At 41.2% G+C, this 15,514-nt stretch overlaps 1 protein-coding gene across 1 annotated transcript; it reads right to left on the bottom strand.

Moving 5' to 3' along the window:
* Positions 1 to 3,003: 3,003 nt before the first annotated feature.
* ticrr (TopBP1-interacting, checkpoint, and replication regulator) lies at positions 3,004 to 15,514 on the bottom strand. Its single transcript, XM_061076919.1, has 21 exons — positions 14,797 to 15,514; positions 14,106 to 14,343; positions 13,462 to 13,694; positions 12,548 to 12,782; positions 12,052 to 12,190; positions 11,799 to 11,926; positions 11,451 to 11,654; positions 11,148 to 11,293; positions 10,781 to 10,881; positions 10,444 to 10,537; positions 10,246 to 10,328; positions 9,855 to 10,085; positions 9,121 to 9,208; positions 8,754 to 8,826; positions 8,485 to 8,616; positions 8,247 to 8,337; positions 8,070 to 8,128; positions 7,212 to 7,489; positions 4,901 to 7,079; positions 4,668 to 4,790; positions 3,004 to 3,661 (listed from the first exon to the last, which is right to left on the bottom strand). The coding sequence occupies exons 1-21, from the start codon at positions 15,469 to 15,471 to the stop codon at positions 3,543 to 3,545; spliced, it is 5,649 nt and encodes a 1,882-aa protein (XP_060932902.1). The 5' UTR covers positions 15,472 to 15,514; the 3' UTR covers positions 3,004 to 3,542.

Here is a 15,514-nt window from a genome sequence, read left to right as displayed (position 1 = left end):
AAGTCACATTTCCTTCTTTGGCAAACTTGACAATAGTGGACTGGTATGTGTGTGCGTGTGCGTGTGCGTGTATGTGGTGTGAATACTGAAGGACATGACTGAATAGGCCACAGGGTTTCTCCTAAGTCCCAAAACACTCAATACTGTCACTCATCCTTTCTGTTTGAACAGAAACGAGAACAGTTCTTTTTTTCCACATTACGACTAATCACAGGATTGATCCTTTCACTCGAACCATGAGTACTGCAACAACTTCCTCATGGTGAGGCATCACGGTTTGACTTTGAATCAGGTGCCTTTGCCAAATGACACATTGCAAATCACAAAAAGTAACATGACCTGTGTGAACAATGCTATTAAGCAACCTTCAGCGATACCATCACCAATGTTATTATACAATGTTTGAAAATATTTTTTAATAAAGTCTGTCTAAAGAGCTTGGCCAATATGCACATCGATCTCACACATCAATGTGTTTTCTGACATGAAAGAAAAACATAAGAAAAACATGTAAGCAAGCTGTAATAGTTTAAAGAAACCTGAAAACACAGACCCTTAACATTTGCCACTATAGTAGTTTCAAAAACTGGACCTCAGCTTAGTTTATTACTCTACGTATATCTGATTTATATGTTTGGCAAATAGTTTTTATGAATGGACAAAACAAAGTCTGACCTGTTCAGTGTCCTCTCACTTACTTTGATCAGACAGAGGCCATACTGTTTTATATTCAGGCCCTGAGCTCCTTTTGGAGGATAAATGCAGTAATCTGTAGATTACAGAGACAATAGTGGGAATACAGAACTCTGATCAAAGTTCACATTGCAGTTCTGCAGAGAGCCGTATATTGGGCCATTATTGCAATAAAACTATTAAACAATTTGTAATAAGACCATTATTGTACTGAAGTTCTGCAAACAGAAACACTGTGCTCTGGTTGTCTCTATCCTTTTTAACTGCTGTTTGTGGTCTGACAAACAGTAAATTCATCCAGCTGAGTGCCCAATAAGGAGTGAATCCTCTCTACAGAGGCCGCAATGTTTTTAACAGTCGTCCACACTAAACACCTTTTACGTTTGTATGACAACTGAAGGCTACCACAGGTTTTCTTTCATGTTTGGAAGGGGAGGGTGAAGGGTATTCAGCTGCAACTTCACCACTAGATGTCCCTTAATTCTACACATTGAACCTTTAAAATCACAAGGTGCTACAGTTACCTAGTGGTATGAAGGCTGCAGCTCCTGAAAACAGACAAGTCTCCACATCTACTTGCAGATCGCTGCATGCATTTGCAGAACCGCCACGGCAGAAGTGTAGCAAAAGTCACCTGTAAAAAAAACCCCAGCCAATTCAAAGGCCGCCTGAGCTGAAACGGATGACTTTTTTGGATTTTCAGCTCTTGAAGCTAAATGTTTAGACTTTTAAGCCTTTCATCTCCATGCATGTGTTTACAGATTAGTCTACACATTTACAGATATACATGTAAATACATTCAAATCCAGTTACACACACATTCTAAATACAGATTTGCAGATCCATGTACACATTCACAAATGTCATTACACATTAGGAGATTATTTTACACATTGACAAATCTGATTACATAGAGACGGATTGAGACTCACATGTCTTAAGAGTTGTGCCACAAAAATGGCCCCATAGCCATATAAGTTTGAAACACAAAGGACGTATTTAAAACAAGGCGCGACAAATTCACTTGAAAATATTTTACTCGGGTGAACATTAACCATCTGAAAGATAAGACAAAATATCACTGTGGTAAGTATACAGTACCTATAAAATGTATTAGTCTCAATAGGATTTTCATGCGTGTTGCACATTAGCAACACGCTTTTGTTTCAAAGCTAAAAACAAACAATAAAGCTAATTTCTCCACCTTTATTCCAATGAGATAATCTATTAATAGATATTTACCCTGTTTACTATGGGAGCTGTAAAATGGCATCTTAAATGGCGATCAAGTGACTAATGAAGGTGTGAGATTTGATTATTGGTCACTTACTTCTGTACAGTAAAGTTGGAGTGTTGAAAGGTACTTTGAGGGTCACAGGGGTCAGAGCCAATCCCAGCTGGTATTGGGTGAAGGCAGCTTGAACAGTTTGCCATCCAATCACAGGGTTGCATACAGAGTCAAAGAAACAATCTCACTCACATCTGCAGGCATTTTAGACACTCAAATCTACAGTACCTCAGATGCTTGAGGGCCACCCAGCGAGAACATGGAACAACAAACTTGACCCAGTGTGAACAATACCAGGATCCTGAATCCAAACATGCTAAATGCAATTTACTCATTATTCTATTTCACATTTTTCAATTGACATCCCAGAACAGATTTTATAAAATGTTGTTTACGAGGTAGAATATTTTTCACTGGCACAGCATTCCTCACAATGAGGAGCTCCTCTCCATTTCAGGAGAGTTGCTGGTGAACAGGCAAACTGCACATGTAAGGGGTGTGTAACCTTCATCGGACTTTACAGCAAACATGATGCCAAGCTAATCTCGTGAATTATAAGGAACAATGATACTATAGTAAGTAACCTATTAAACAACTCGCAGTTCTGATGAAATACAATATAATTCCATTACTGATAAGATCATAATCAGGTTTATAAAATGTTGCACATTATCAAAAACTATTAAATAAATAAAAATGTGATCACAAAAAAAAAAACAGTATTAACCTGTGATGTCTGATTGTGTGACAGCTACTGAACGCATGTAAAGGCTTTTTTTTAGTTTCAGAGCAGTGACCTTTGAACAGGTGAGTAGGATCAGGTTTGCTTTTATTTGCTTGTAGTTGATAAGTGAGAATTATAAAAGTCACTCTCAGAAAGAAGAGAGCTGCATAGTAAAGTAAACTGTTGAGTTTGAATGTACTGTGTAATTCCCCCCCCCCCCCCCATTTTTGGCAAAAACAAATAAAAGCATTGTGTTAAAGCAAGGTAAAGACAACAAAACCCTTCTTCAATAGCTTGATAAAGAAAATGGATATTTATTTACATAAGACTTTGGCAACATGTTTACAACCTGAATCAATCATAAGGGCATCCCCTTTACTTCACAGCAATTTTATGACAAGAACAAACTAATAAATAGACATGAATAAAACTTCTTTCAACAGCTTTAACTTGATTGTAAATGGCTGATTAAAATCTTAAAAACGATGACAACATTTAATATCACTTTTTCCTGAGGGTTTAGCTTCACAGAGGACCATACAGGAAACATACAAACAGTAAAGGTCATTTTTTAACACTTGGCAGAAATGTGTTAAATATACTTCTAATGTTAAATCTTAAAGTACTGATACGCACGAAGAGGGTCAAAAATATTAGTGGAAGACACTGAAAGCATCATTCGTTCATCTTCAAAGTCTTTCAAGTGGTGCTTGAAAGTGGTTAAGATCTGCCATCAGAAGCCCTTTGGACAACATAAGGTAAAGAAAGGGTCACAGCTTCATAGTTAAACACAAAATGGACCGTCTCTCTGCTTTGCTTGCCCAACAGTTCAGTGGTTCAGTGTAGCAGTCTCTTCCTGCTGTAGCTTTTCCCTTTATTTGAGCTTCTGATTGGCTGGCTGAAGGGCGAGTGATCCCCTCCATCCACTTCTAGCCTCTGCCCTGAAGCAGCCTCATCTAAAAAGTTTAGAAAACAATGTGGATTGTTAGTCACAGGATAATCAAGTACTAGCCCTGGGAAAGGAGTAAATATGCTAAATGTTCAAAAACTATGTGGACATGCAAAGTTGATTGAAGTTGGAGGCTGGACATTTAGAGTGATTTATGAACTACTAGAGCATATTTACGTCATCGATTACGTAAATATCTCAAAGCTTGGATTCACCCAAAGCAGAAGCTGAAGCTGATAAAAACGCCAACGATCATCTAAAGCACAATTCACCAATAGACGGACCGAGATCTGGACCGTACCAACTCCCCATTCTATATGGACCAAGACCTGTTATTAGCTTTTGACAGAGTGTTCTATTTTAACCTGCACAACTTTTTTCATCTTTATGGTAGAAAATCGTGACAGCACATGTTAGAGTTTACTTCTCTCACTGAACATGAGTAAGTGGGGAACAAAGAGAAAATTAGTTTTTAAGCTGTTAAGTTGTTGATATTTGTTAAGATGTGAAATTTAGTTATACATATATATCTAGAAAACAGGACAAACTTAAACAAAAAAAATGTTCCTTGTAAAATTAAGTATTTTACTTTAAGATGTCTTTATTTTGTTTTTAAATGCAAACCTTATTTTACAGTCCCCTCCAGTTCAGTGTGAAAATTAATTAGAACACTTTTGAAATACCATTGAATTGTGTTTCTTTTTTTGAATTGAAGTTTTTGACTTCATACAGACATTGTTACAACTACAAGGCTACTTCAAAATGTATGACATTGAATCATAACGCATGTGAGACATTGTGATGTTTCGGACCTTTGCTTGAGGATTTTTGATAAATTCACTACTATATTACTCAAGTTATAAAAAATAATCGTTAATTAATTGATAAAAAAACAACAAGCCCTACAAAATACACAAAGAAAATGTGGTTTGGTCACAAAAATCATGCTGTTCAAGAGAAGAACATGACAAGATAAAGCTCAGTCAAAGAGCTAAAGTTGAAACACATCTTACCTTTAAAATTTGGTGTTCTCTTACTAGCAGATCCAGATTTGAACAGCAATGGAGAGTTAGTCAGAGCTAAAATCCCACTCACCGTCACTGGTTTGGTCACCTTTGAGCTGGGAGGAGTCGCTACTGCGAAAGTAAATATTTGGTCAGAATCTCAACAAAAAAAAAAGTCAACACAATATCTTTAATACTTAAATTAACTGGGATCAGTTTTTGTTACAGAGCCTGTATCTTACCTGACTTGACAGCTCCATTTGCAGCAGCCCTGACGTTTTCTTCTTCACCTCTTTGAGGGTCCGTGCAGTCAGCCTGCTCAGACAGCTTCTCTATCCAGTGCAAGTCTACCAGAGGAGAAGGAGGAGATGCATCCCCTGGGAATGGGTGTGACGGTTTGGAAGTAAGAGCTAATATTATAGATTTGTTGTTTGAAACCTCATCCATGTCATCATTGTCCTGTAATCTGCTAACTCCAAGTTCAGCTTCCTGTAGCAATTCCTCCAGCAGTGGCTCCCCCTTCAGGCCATGATCTCTGCCACCAAACACTCCAACCTGAGCTCTCTTCCTGCGAGGCCAACTGTTGAGATTGTCCGGAGTCACCTTCCCCATGCTCTGAGGGGAAGGAGTCAGGGGGATTATCTCTGGAATTACCACTGGGGGAGACATTGTTCCTCCAGGATGCCGTGTAGGGGTGTATGTCTGGCAGATGTATGTTTGGACACTTCCACCTTTTCCAGGTGTGCTTTTGGCTGGAGTGACATGAGTGCAGATAGATGGTGAGACACATCCAGGTTCTCTATGTTTAGAAAACAAAGCCAAGGGGCTTTCCAGCAGAGAAGGCTTCACACCAACTAAAGGGCTCCGAGTACCAGGTCGAGGACCTCCATCTGAGGCCAAATCCCCTGCATTCATGGAATCTGTGCGTTTGAATTTGAGCTTAGGAAGTCCAGATGTTTGCATTTCCATCTCTACTTGGTAGGACAGAGGGTTTGGAGTACAGGTGCCCTTCTGTCGTCTTGCAGGGCCTCTCGGAGTGGAAAAACGAGGGGAATCGTTTCCGTACCCCAAACGAGCAGCAGCCTCCCTCTGTTGTCGGTCAGGTGTCTGCCGGAAGCCATAGTTGCGCCCGGGTGTACCTTGGGGCAGCACAGGTGGTGTAGGCGAGGCTGTGCTTGACAGAAAGTTTTCACCCGATTTTGAAGTTTTTCGTGAAAAACTAATGTTCATCTTGAGCCCACCACTAAACTGGGTCTTTACAACTTCTGCATCAACAATGTCCATACTTTCATCATCTGTGGTAGAAGGGTTAAAACATGAAGAGTCTAATTGCTGTGAATCAGTATGGGAACTAGAGTCAGAGGCATGGGAAGGTTCAGTCTGTGCCTCTGCTTTTGTATCTGACTGCATGTTTTTTTCCACAAAGACACAGTTCTCAGTAGATTCTGATTGAACATTCTCACCAGACATGGATCTTAAGTTATGTCTAGTGGTTATTTTGCCTTGACCCGACCTCCTCCTTGTCAGGGACTTTGCTGGAGACTTTACTTCAGTATCTGAACCTTCTATAACAGGACTCCTTCTTGCTGGTGTGAATTCTCCTTTACACGGGGATGCACTGTTTGAACTTTTGCCTGGAGTTCTCCCAGAGCGGGTAATCATTTGATAAGTAGGACTCGGGGTCCTGTTTTGAGCTCTGGTGTCTGGTTTAGGTGAGAGGTGGTGTAGAGGGGAAGTAGATTGTGGAGGAGGCATTGCCAGCAGTGTTCCATTTTTTTCAGGTGTCTTCATCCTGTTGTGAACGGTTTCCTGTGCTGAAATAACACTACTTAAACTTTCAGAAACCCTCACTAGACTCACTTGACAAGTCTTCTCTGGGGTTTTGAAAATGTCCCTTTTAGTATTTGTGTGTTTGACAGGACTGCTGAACTTGTTGGGTGTGTTCAGCTGTATCGGAGACCTTCGAGATGACATACCAGGCATCTCTGGTACTTTGAAGGTGGTGCTGTTCTCCACAACTCTAAACTTCCGAGGAGATGGAGACCATGTGACACTCTTCTTGGGAGTGTTGGAAACTGGGCTACTGAGCCTATGTGATCCAGAGGAGGAACTGCATTCAACCAAGGCTTTGACTGGAGTCCTAAGAATACCCTTCAGCGGGCTTCTCATAGGGCTTTCCTTGGTTGGTGTCTCTACAACGAGAGTCCTTCTGGCTGGTGATCTGAAAGGACTGCCCCTCAGAGCCATACTAAGCTCATGAGAGCTTCCAGCAGCAGGACTCTCTACAACAGAGCAAACACTGATCCTGGATGAAGGTGGCGTTTTGGGGGTTCCTCGAGTCCTGGATGTTTTCGGGGTTCTGTTCCCAAGAACGTCCATCCCATGTTTGCCGGGCGACTTTGTTGGAGTTTTATTTGGGCTCTAAAAACAAAAACGGAACAGAGTTTTTATTTAACTCACGTTTAACATGAATGCAATTTTAGACTTTGTAACCTTTTACTTTGTGAACTGACAATTCTTATCTTGAGAAAAAATTACTACTGGAGATCTTACCTCAAAGACACTGGAGTCTGTGAAAAGTCGTGATCTGGTGGCTCTTGCTGCTCCACTCTGGTCAGAGAGATGACAAGGGGAGTCAGTAGCCCCAAAAAGGAGTCGCATGGGAGACCGCACTGATTTTACGTTGAGCTCGCAGATTTTGCCGTCACTGAGAGTCAGCTGGGATGCAGAGAGAGCCCTGTCTAGGTTGCGTGAGCGAGGTTGAGAACTTGAGTAGAAGGTGTTCGAGTATCTTTGAGCAAACTTCTTAATCCTGGGACTCCTTCTTAGATCTGATACAAAAAAGAGATAAAATAACCAGCATGCCTTTAGATAAACTTAGATCACTTTTTCACCTTTGTCTGCAATGCTAATGGATACACTCAGCATTCACTTCTGTGTCAAATGACTCGATAGCGGTTTTAGCCGGTTACGGCTCGATTTGGCAGTGATGGAAATGTGACAGTCGCATGAACACGCTCATTTCCTCTTTATTTTGGAAGTCCAGTCACTGCACCTTTTGGGGCACGACGTTACGACTTCTGCTCAAAAAATAGCACTTATTGTTTTTAACAAATTGGGAACATAAAACAGTGATTCTTTTCATCATATCATTCAAGATGCAACACTGGCAAGACAACAAGATGTTAAAGCTTCTCGGTTTCTGTGACTTCGAACATGACTCGCCAGGGTAAAAAAACCCCAGAAGAGGTAAACGTGGGTTTTAATGGCAATGGGAAAAGTATCAATCACCTTTTTGGTGGATTTATGGGTGTTGTGCCAAAAAACGCTTATCCCCACTTATTTTGGGCATGAAAGAGGCACAACAAAGGCTTATAATAAAATAAATGCTAAAATAAATCAGTCAAATACCTTCTGCAGGTTTTACTGGCGACTCTTCCACAATGCACTCCTCATTTGGGAGAGATTTCCTGTTCAAAAAGAAGATTTCACTTTGCAATAATTTACAACAGGTGTTTTTACATTATACATTCCTTGTCTAAACTTAACATGTATCAATAAGGAAAACTGTCAATAACTCAAACGCACCTTCCAAATTTCTGCTGGTAAAGAAGGCGACTGGACACCTGCTTGTGATGTGGTGTCTCACACACCTTCTTCGTGAGGAGTTTGTGTCTGTCTGAAAAGGAGGAACAACAAGTTGCCTGACAAAGCACAACTGAAAACAAAAAGGCTTATTCCCCTGCCAATATTCTCTCTTCTAATGATTAGTAAACTTCACTACAGTATTTATTTAAATCAATCTGTTATGCTGTTATCAATTTACCGTCGGACTCATTAGATCGCTTGCGTTTCAGTCCTTCCACAGCAGAGACAGACTGGCTCCTCGGCAGCTTGGATTTCTTTGAAGGTGAAACAATCTCTTGGTTGAAAAGGTTTCTTCTCACCTTGGTCACCTCTGTGGATAATCAGAACATGTATTTAGGAACGTAATGGTAAGTACTGCTAAATCCGTGTTTTGTCTCAGATCTAATTTCTGGGCCAAGCAAGAGTTTCACACGACAGCGATTACATTCGATGTGAAACAGAACTTACCTTGTGTTTCTTGTTTCTGAGGTTGTGTTTGTGCAACAGGCTTTTCCAAGGCAACACACACCTTTGACTTCGACTAATAAAAAACATAAAAGGGCAGATAAGATCACTTTGAATAGAAAGCTGAAATAACCATAATACACAAGTGCAAATGCTATCTCATGTCTCATTATTGGGTGATGTTCAGAATACTTTTGATTAAGCAGTAACAATTCAAGATATTGTGAGAAGATTAGCTGCTAAAGGTTCAATAAATAAGAGAATACTTTATTAATCCCACTATAGAGAAATTTCCCAAGTGTAATAACAATTTGCCCCGAATAACAATCTAAGATTTTATAGGTGATTAAACTATGCAGAATCATCTTACAGCTCTTGTAGTCTTTTTGGGCATCTCTATTTGACGAAGACTCTGAGATGATTCAGTCATGCTGCGATGACGAGTCAACATCCCACTCCTGTGTGAAAAAGAAAACACTTATCTGGACATTCACCAAGGAAAGTATCTACATCGTAAGTGTTAAACAGACACCTGACTCTAAAAATTGGGTAACTATTAGGGTTGGGTACATTCACCGGTACAGGTGCCAGACGGTACTTTATTTCAGTACTTTACTCTCTCTGTATAACAAAACATTGTCCCATTAGTCTTTCCTGCATAGAGAATTACAAGGCTGCCTCCTCCATCAAATTCTGTGCCGCCTCTGCTGCCAACAAAATTCTAGTACAATGGATATCACTTATAGTGGATCACGTTTGTCCCGGCCAAATTTCATCACGGTAGGTGGTTGATTACTACAAAATAATTGTGTAGCTTCCGTATGATAGTTCCAGATACTTTTCTTCAATGAGTCAAATCTTTCATCATAGCCAGTAGAAACTATAGGAAAATAACTTTTACCATCCAAACATACTGTAAGGAGCTGTGCATTGCTCTCTGGGTGTCGGTACCAAACCTTAGCTACTATGATTCAATTCCAAATTACATTCAAAGAGCAAAATCATCATGCTTACTCAAATTACTCTTATTTTTGTTGTCTAGGCCATTCCTGTTTTGTCAGGACCAAACAGTGTCTTTGCAGAAGTAATTCAGTCTGCTCTCACCTCCTCTTGTTGGCTGGGCGATTTCGCAGGTCCTGCAGGCAACTTTTGCCATCTGAAACCAGGCTGTGTGTGGAAAAGGGCGATGAGCAGGTTGAAGGAGACGCGCTGTCCTTGGCAACAGAGTCATCGCTGAAGAAGTCAGCGGGCAGAACAGCCACCAAAGCCTCAGGGAGCTGGGTGCCCAGACTGTTGTAAATGTCTGCAAGCACCCTGGGGACAGCAGTCAGGAACCTGCCATGACGTAGAAAGGCCTGTTAGATTCTATAGATAAGAAATACTTGGCTTATTCTGAATCAATGCTTCCCATTATAATTCACCGGAGAGTTAGAGATTCGTCTTTTAGCATTTTTATTAATTATCTTGTAATTTTCTGGAAGAATCAGGTTCTTACCCTGGAAGAACTTCATCTTGAAGGAACCTTGTCAGGCAACCTGGGTCCTTGGATAGAGAGATTATCCTGAGCATTTCAGCCACCTGAGAAACAGAAGTTGGAATTTAGCACAAACTACATGCATGTCTACTTTTTTGATCTTTGTTTTTACACACAACAAAAGATTACAGAGAGAGTCCTCGAAAGGGACCATCTTACCTCTTCTGCCATCTGTTCGGCATCCAATGAGTCAGACTGGTCTGAGGAGGAAAGTCTGCACAACTCCAACCTCAACACCCCCTGAAGCTGGCACCTAAAACAGAACAAACTGTGCTTATTGGTTCCCAAACAAAACTGGCACATGTAAAAAAAAACTGACTGAAGGATAAATAACAGTGTGAGAAGAATAGTAGATATCAGGAGGAAGAAGCCACAGACAGACACACACAGTTCACAATTTCACATATAAGAGAGTGAGTGTAACTTAAACAATGAGTTTTAGACTTTTTGCTGCCTAAAAAACAGGAGGAAAGATTCTGGATTAGATAATACTCACTCTCTGACTTTGCTATTAACATCAGCAGCAGTGCCATAGAGCTGCCTCACTGATTTGCTGGTCTTGAGGAGATGCTGCTGGACAAACAGGGAGATCTTTGTCTGTGAAGAAGAGGTTAGACACACAATTTAATCACAGTCCAACTGTTGAGCTGTTGGCTTATATGTACTTTATGTGATGCACTGAATGATTTTATTATCCTGATAAGAAGAGGTTCAGCATCAGTTACCATAATATTGCTATTTACCTTACACAAATTTAAATGTTTCAATATCTCCAAATCTACAAACTGACAGTTTTTTGACAATTGATAACGCAATGTATGATTATCCAGAGCAATACAACTTTATCTAATCTACCACCTTACCTCCAGATGGGATTCTGCTCCAAGAAAGATTTTCACAGCAAACAGGAGCTGCTGGACCGCAGTGACAATGGACAAGTCTCTGTCTGCCAGAGTCTTATCGTAGCTGGACTTCAGATGGGACAGGAGCTCCTCCTCACTAGTGAAACCTGGGTAAAACGAGAAGATACATTACTTGATAAATGAAAACAATTATTTTAACACTTCCATAAAAACATATTTCCTTTCTCGATGACAGAGACTATTAGTTATAGCAGGGTGATAATCTGAGCAGTTGCACTGTAAAGTTCTGCGGGCGATACTCACTGATGGCTTTTGCTCCCACAGATTTGTTTCTGTCACTTGAGTGTCTCTTCCCCTTTCTGTCTGGCCCCTTGCTCTCTCCCCCCAACTGCTCGGCCTCAGCTTGGTTCTTTTGGTCCTTCACATTCAGCCGGGCCACATTCAGCATCTGCAGGGAGCGGCTCATGGTCTTCATCTTCTGTTTCACTGGTGTGCGCTGGGCACCACCTGTAGATCAAAGATAAATATTGTTACAGAGAAAAACTATATTTACTTTAATGTTGTCTAAAAGAATAAAGTGAAGGTTTAACGAACAGTCTTCGTAAGAAATAACTAAAAATAAACGTAAAAACTGAGAAAAAGCTGACATACGTTTTTTGCCCCTCTTGTTGTCTGTACCCTGGGACGTCTGGTAAAGATCAGACAAACCACTGATCAGCTCCTGCTGTAGGACAGACAACTCCTCCTCTTCTCTTTGCTCTGGCACTGCATGCAACAATCTGCAGAACAAAGTGAGAAGAACATCAAGACCAAGTGAGTGTTTTGAGTGAAGCTGTATATCACTCTTGATTTTAAAGGAACTATAATTATTAATAGAAAAATTGTGAAATCAGAATCCACATACCGAATCGACTCCATCAAATGAGAGGTCACTCCTGACTGGTCTGATTGAGGAAACCAAGTTTCCAACACGCCTGTAGTCAGTTGGCAATGATCGACTTCTCGCTGAGCCCACTCAGAAACTGGTTGATCATTAAGCTTGTCTGAAAAGTAAACAAACAAACAAATGGAAATCAAACAATAAACACAAATTAAACACTTTTGCTTCTTTCAGTATTTGCTATGTAATCAGGGCATACACACACATACAGCACATTATATAAGCAGTAAGCACATAACATAGACAAACTTGATTGAAATCATTTTTTAACAAGAATTCGCCACGACAAAAGGACAATTATCTGGTGGAAATTTTAAATAAAAAAAGTTCAATACTTTCTGATGGACAAACTATGCAATGATGATAATCTCAAATCTAATCTGGCAATTCTGTCTGCAATAAACCAATAACAGATACTATATTTGGTTAGCCAATTTATGAGTCTAGGTCTAAATCTTACCATCGACAATGTCACCATCCTTCTCCATGATGTCATACACTACTCCAAGAACACTGCTCACAACATCTGGCAGGTCAGTGGATGTCTCAGCTGTGGAAGGGTCGATGTTCTCTGTGGTCAGAAGTGTGTCGCGTTGAGTGACTCCAGGCTGGAGAATGGTGAGCAGAGCTGTAGAGTTTGACATGGGGGAGAGGACGGCTGAGCACACCAGGCCGCTGTCAATCACATCCGCAAGCTGGAGAGCAAAGTGAACAAGTGGGAGAAGTGAATCAGTAAAGTTACACAGGAAAGAAGAAAGATTTCAAAACAGAATATCTTTGCAAATGTTGCAGCTATCTTTAGGCTAGTTCATGTTCCAATCAACCCTCTGTTGCACTGGAATATTGAATGGACAATATAATGTAGAGCCCACTCCCAACTTTGCACCCAATTCAATTTGAACAATTAAGACTGGATGCAACATATGCTTGTATATACCCGCAAGACCAGGTGAAATGTTTGCATGCTTCTCCCTTTAAGGTCGGATGAGACGGGTGCCTTTCATCCAGGATGTCACCATTTTCAAGACATGTTCAAAATTGGGATTTGCAGAAATACTCAGGAAAGGGAAAATGCATTATGAAAAATGCAATTTGTTTGTTTTCTGTTGGCCTGCAAAACAGTTGTTCAAGTAGCATTTCAGACAATGGCTGGCAATCTGCACGAGGGGAGTGATATTAAAGCAAATGACCAAAACTATGAAAATATTAATGAGGAAGATTCAGACCAAATAACTAAATAACCGGAACAGGAAAGCACACCCCCAGCACCTGTTGTGTGTAGTCATATTGTTAGTCTCTGCTCTGAGCAGATTACACTGCATCAGAGCCTTAACCTCTCATGTAAAGTAGCACTGTCATTATTGGATGTCTCACCATGTGAAGAGCGTGAGCAGATAGTTCCAGAAGGAGATGTTGGAAGGCAGCAGCTTCCTGGTCACTTCTGCTGGAGGACCGAATCACCCATGACTCTGTGGACACTTGGGTCAGAGATGAGGCATCCCAGCCCTGCAGAACTCCTTTCATACACACTTCTACCGACTCTGGGAGAAGTCTCTGTCTGCGGGACACTGGCTCAACCATGAGGTCACAGCTCTGTGTCACACCACCTTGTTGGATAAAGAATAACACACCACACACGTATAATGGCAATATATTTTGAGCTTTGTGTTTAAGTTCACTTGTGATTTCTACATATCTCATCAGCCCTTTTGTGTTTGGATCAAGATCAGATGAATCCTTATAATCTTCATTGGTTTCTTTTGACCAAGGACATTGTTATACAGCCCCTGGACCAAGTTTTCCCTTCATCTGCATGTTTACTGCAATTTGTTTCATCCAGACATATACTGGCAAATAACCAAAGTGAAATTTCAAGGGGATGTACAGTTTAAAGTTGATGATTGTTTTGGATCTGCATTTAAACTATAGATCATATAAACAGTTTTAACAGCTGCACTATGACAGACATGTTTAAGTCATAACTGGTGATAGTTACAGTTGACTTCCATGTTACCAACCTTGCTCCCAGCGCAGAAGACCTTCAATGACAGGGAAAGCCAGGCGGTAAAGCCTTTCAGAGGACAGCAGGTATCCAATACCAGACTTGAATGTGAAGGCCTCTGGCTTGAAGCCTGAGTCTGTCTCCTGAACGCAGCACAGGTTCAGCAGTGCAACCACAGGGATCACTCTGCCGCCCAACTGAGCCAGGACCTCACACAGCTTATCAGAGCCGAGACAGTCCTCAGACCTCAGCACCTGCAGTAAGAGAAATAGAGGCAGTTGTTTATATCAGTCTGAAAAGGATTTGAAAAGCTTCTGTGACAGGTGTCAGTGAAGGTTAGATGTTTAGACACGAGGTTGAGAGTTAAATATGGAAGAGTGCCTAGAGACTGTGATGCTGTTTGACACATCTAAATAATTTTTTGATAACAAAATCACAAAAGTATATGATTGGTAAACTGACTATAGGCTTGTGTATTATAGCGTGAGCTTTTCAATAAAAAAACTAAATTATATTATTACAGCTGTGTTATAGTAAACATCTTTGACTAATGACTATATCAAATCAAACTTGACTGTCTGATGCATAATTTCAATATCCATTCTAATCATTTTTTTATCAACCCACTGCTAGGTCCCTTTGTTATGAAACACTGAATCATAAACATTGTCATACTTCATTATTACCCAGTGGCCTGCTGTACTCACCTGGACATGCGATGTACTATCGATCCAGTGCAGCACAACCTGTCTCTGAGCCAGCATGTCCTGAAGACCCCTGGACATGATGTGATCTGTCCCATCTGTAGGCAGGTCCTGGTTCCCCAAAGAGAGATAGTCCAGCAGCTGCATCCTGGTACGTGGACACTCGGAGACCACAAACACCACATTCCTCCCGTTGCTGGAAACGTCCTCCTCCTGTGAAACACTGGGCTTGCCAGCTCGGCTCGACCTTCTGGGTCTCAGGCACAGCTTGGTGGGAGAGGTGATGTCTGGTCGGTCCCACTGGAAGTCTAGCAGGGTTTCTTTGAGAGCGTTTTGAACTGAAGCAGACGGACAGACCTGCTGCTGCTGCCGAGAAGGCCACGGTTTGTCCTTCACGTCAAACTTACCATCAAACTCCAACTCAAAGTCCTCAAAGGTTTTGTGCCTTAGCTCCTTGAAGTCAGACCCCCTTGATATGAGGCTGGCATTACGTCCACCCCTAGACTGGAAGAACTTATAGCCCCAGCGCACCTTCTCGAATCCGGACTTGTAACCGAAATGCAGCAAAATCTGCAACAGTCCTCGTTTCACTAAGTGGTTCCTGACACCCAGCTGATCGCCAGGATCACGACCTCCATAATCCACATCGATGACAAAGACCAAGTTGTGTGAGGCCATTGCGTCCAATGCAGCGTCCACCGAGGCAGAGTGGGGCCCGGAG

Source organism: Limanda limanda, chromosome 8 (genome assembly GCF_963576545.1).
Source record: "Limanda limanda chromosome 8, fLimLim1.1, whole genome shotgun sequence".
NCBI lineage: Eukaryota > Metazoa > Chordata > Actinopteri > Pleuronectiformes > Pleuronectidae > Limanda > Limanda limanda.
Note: the sequence above shows the minus strand (reverse complement) of the source record. Positions and strands in the feature narration are given on the sequence as shown.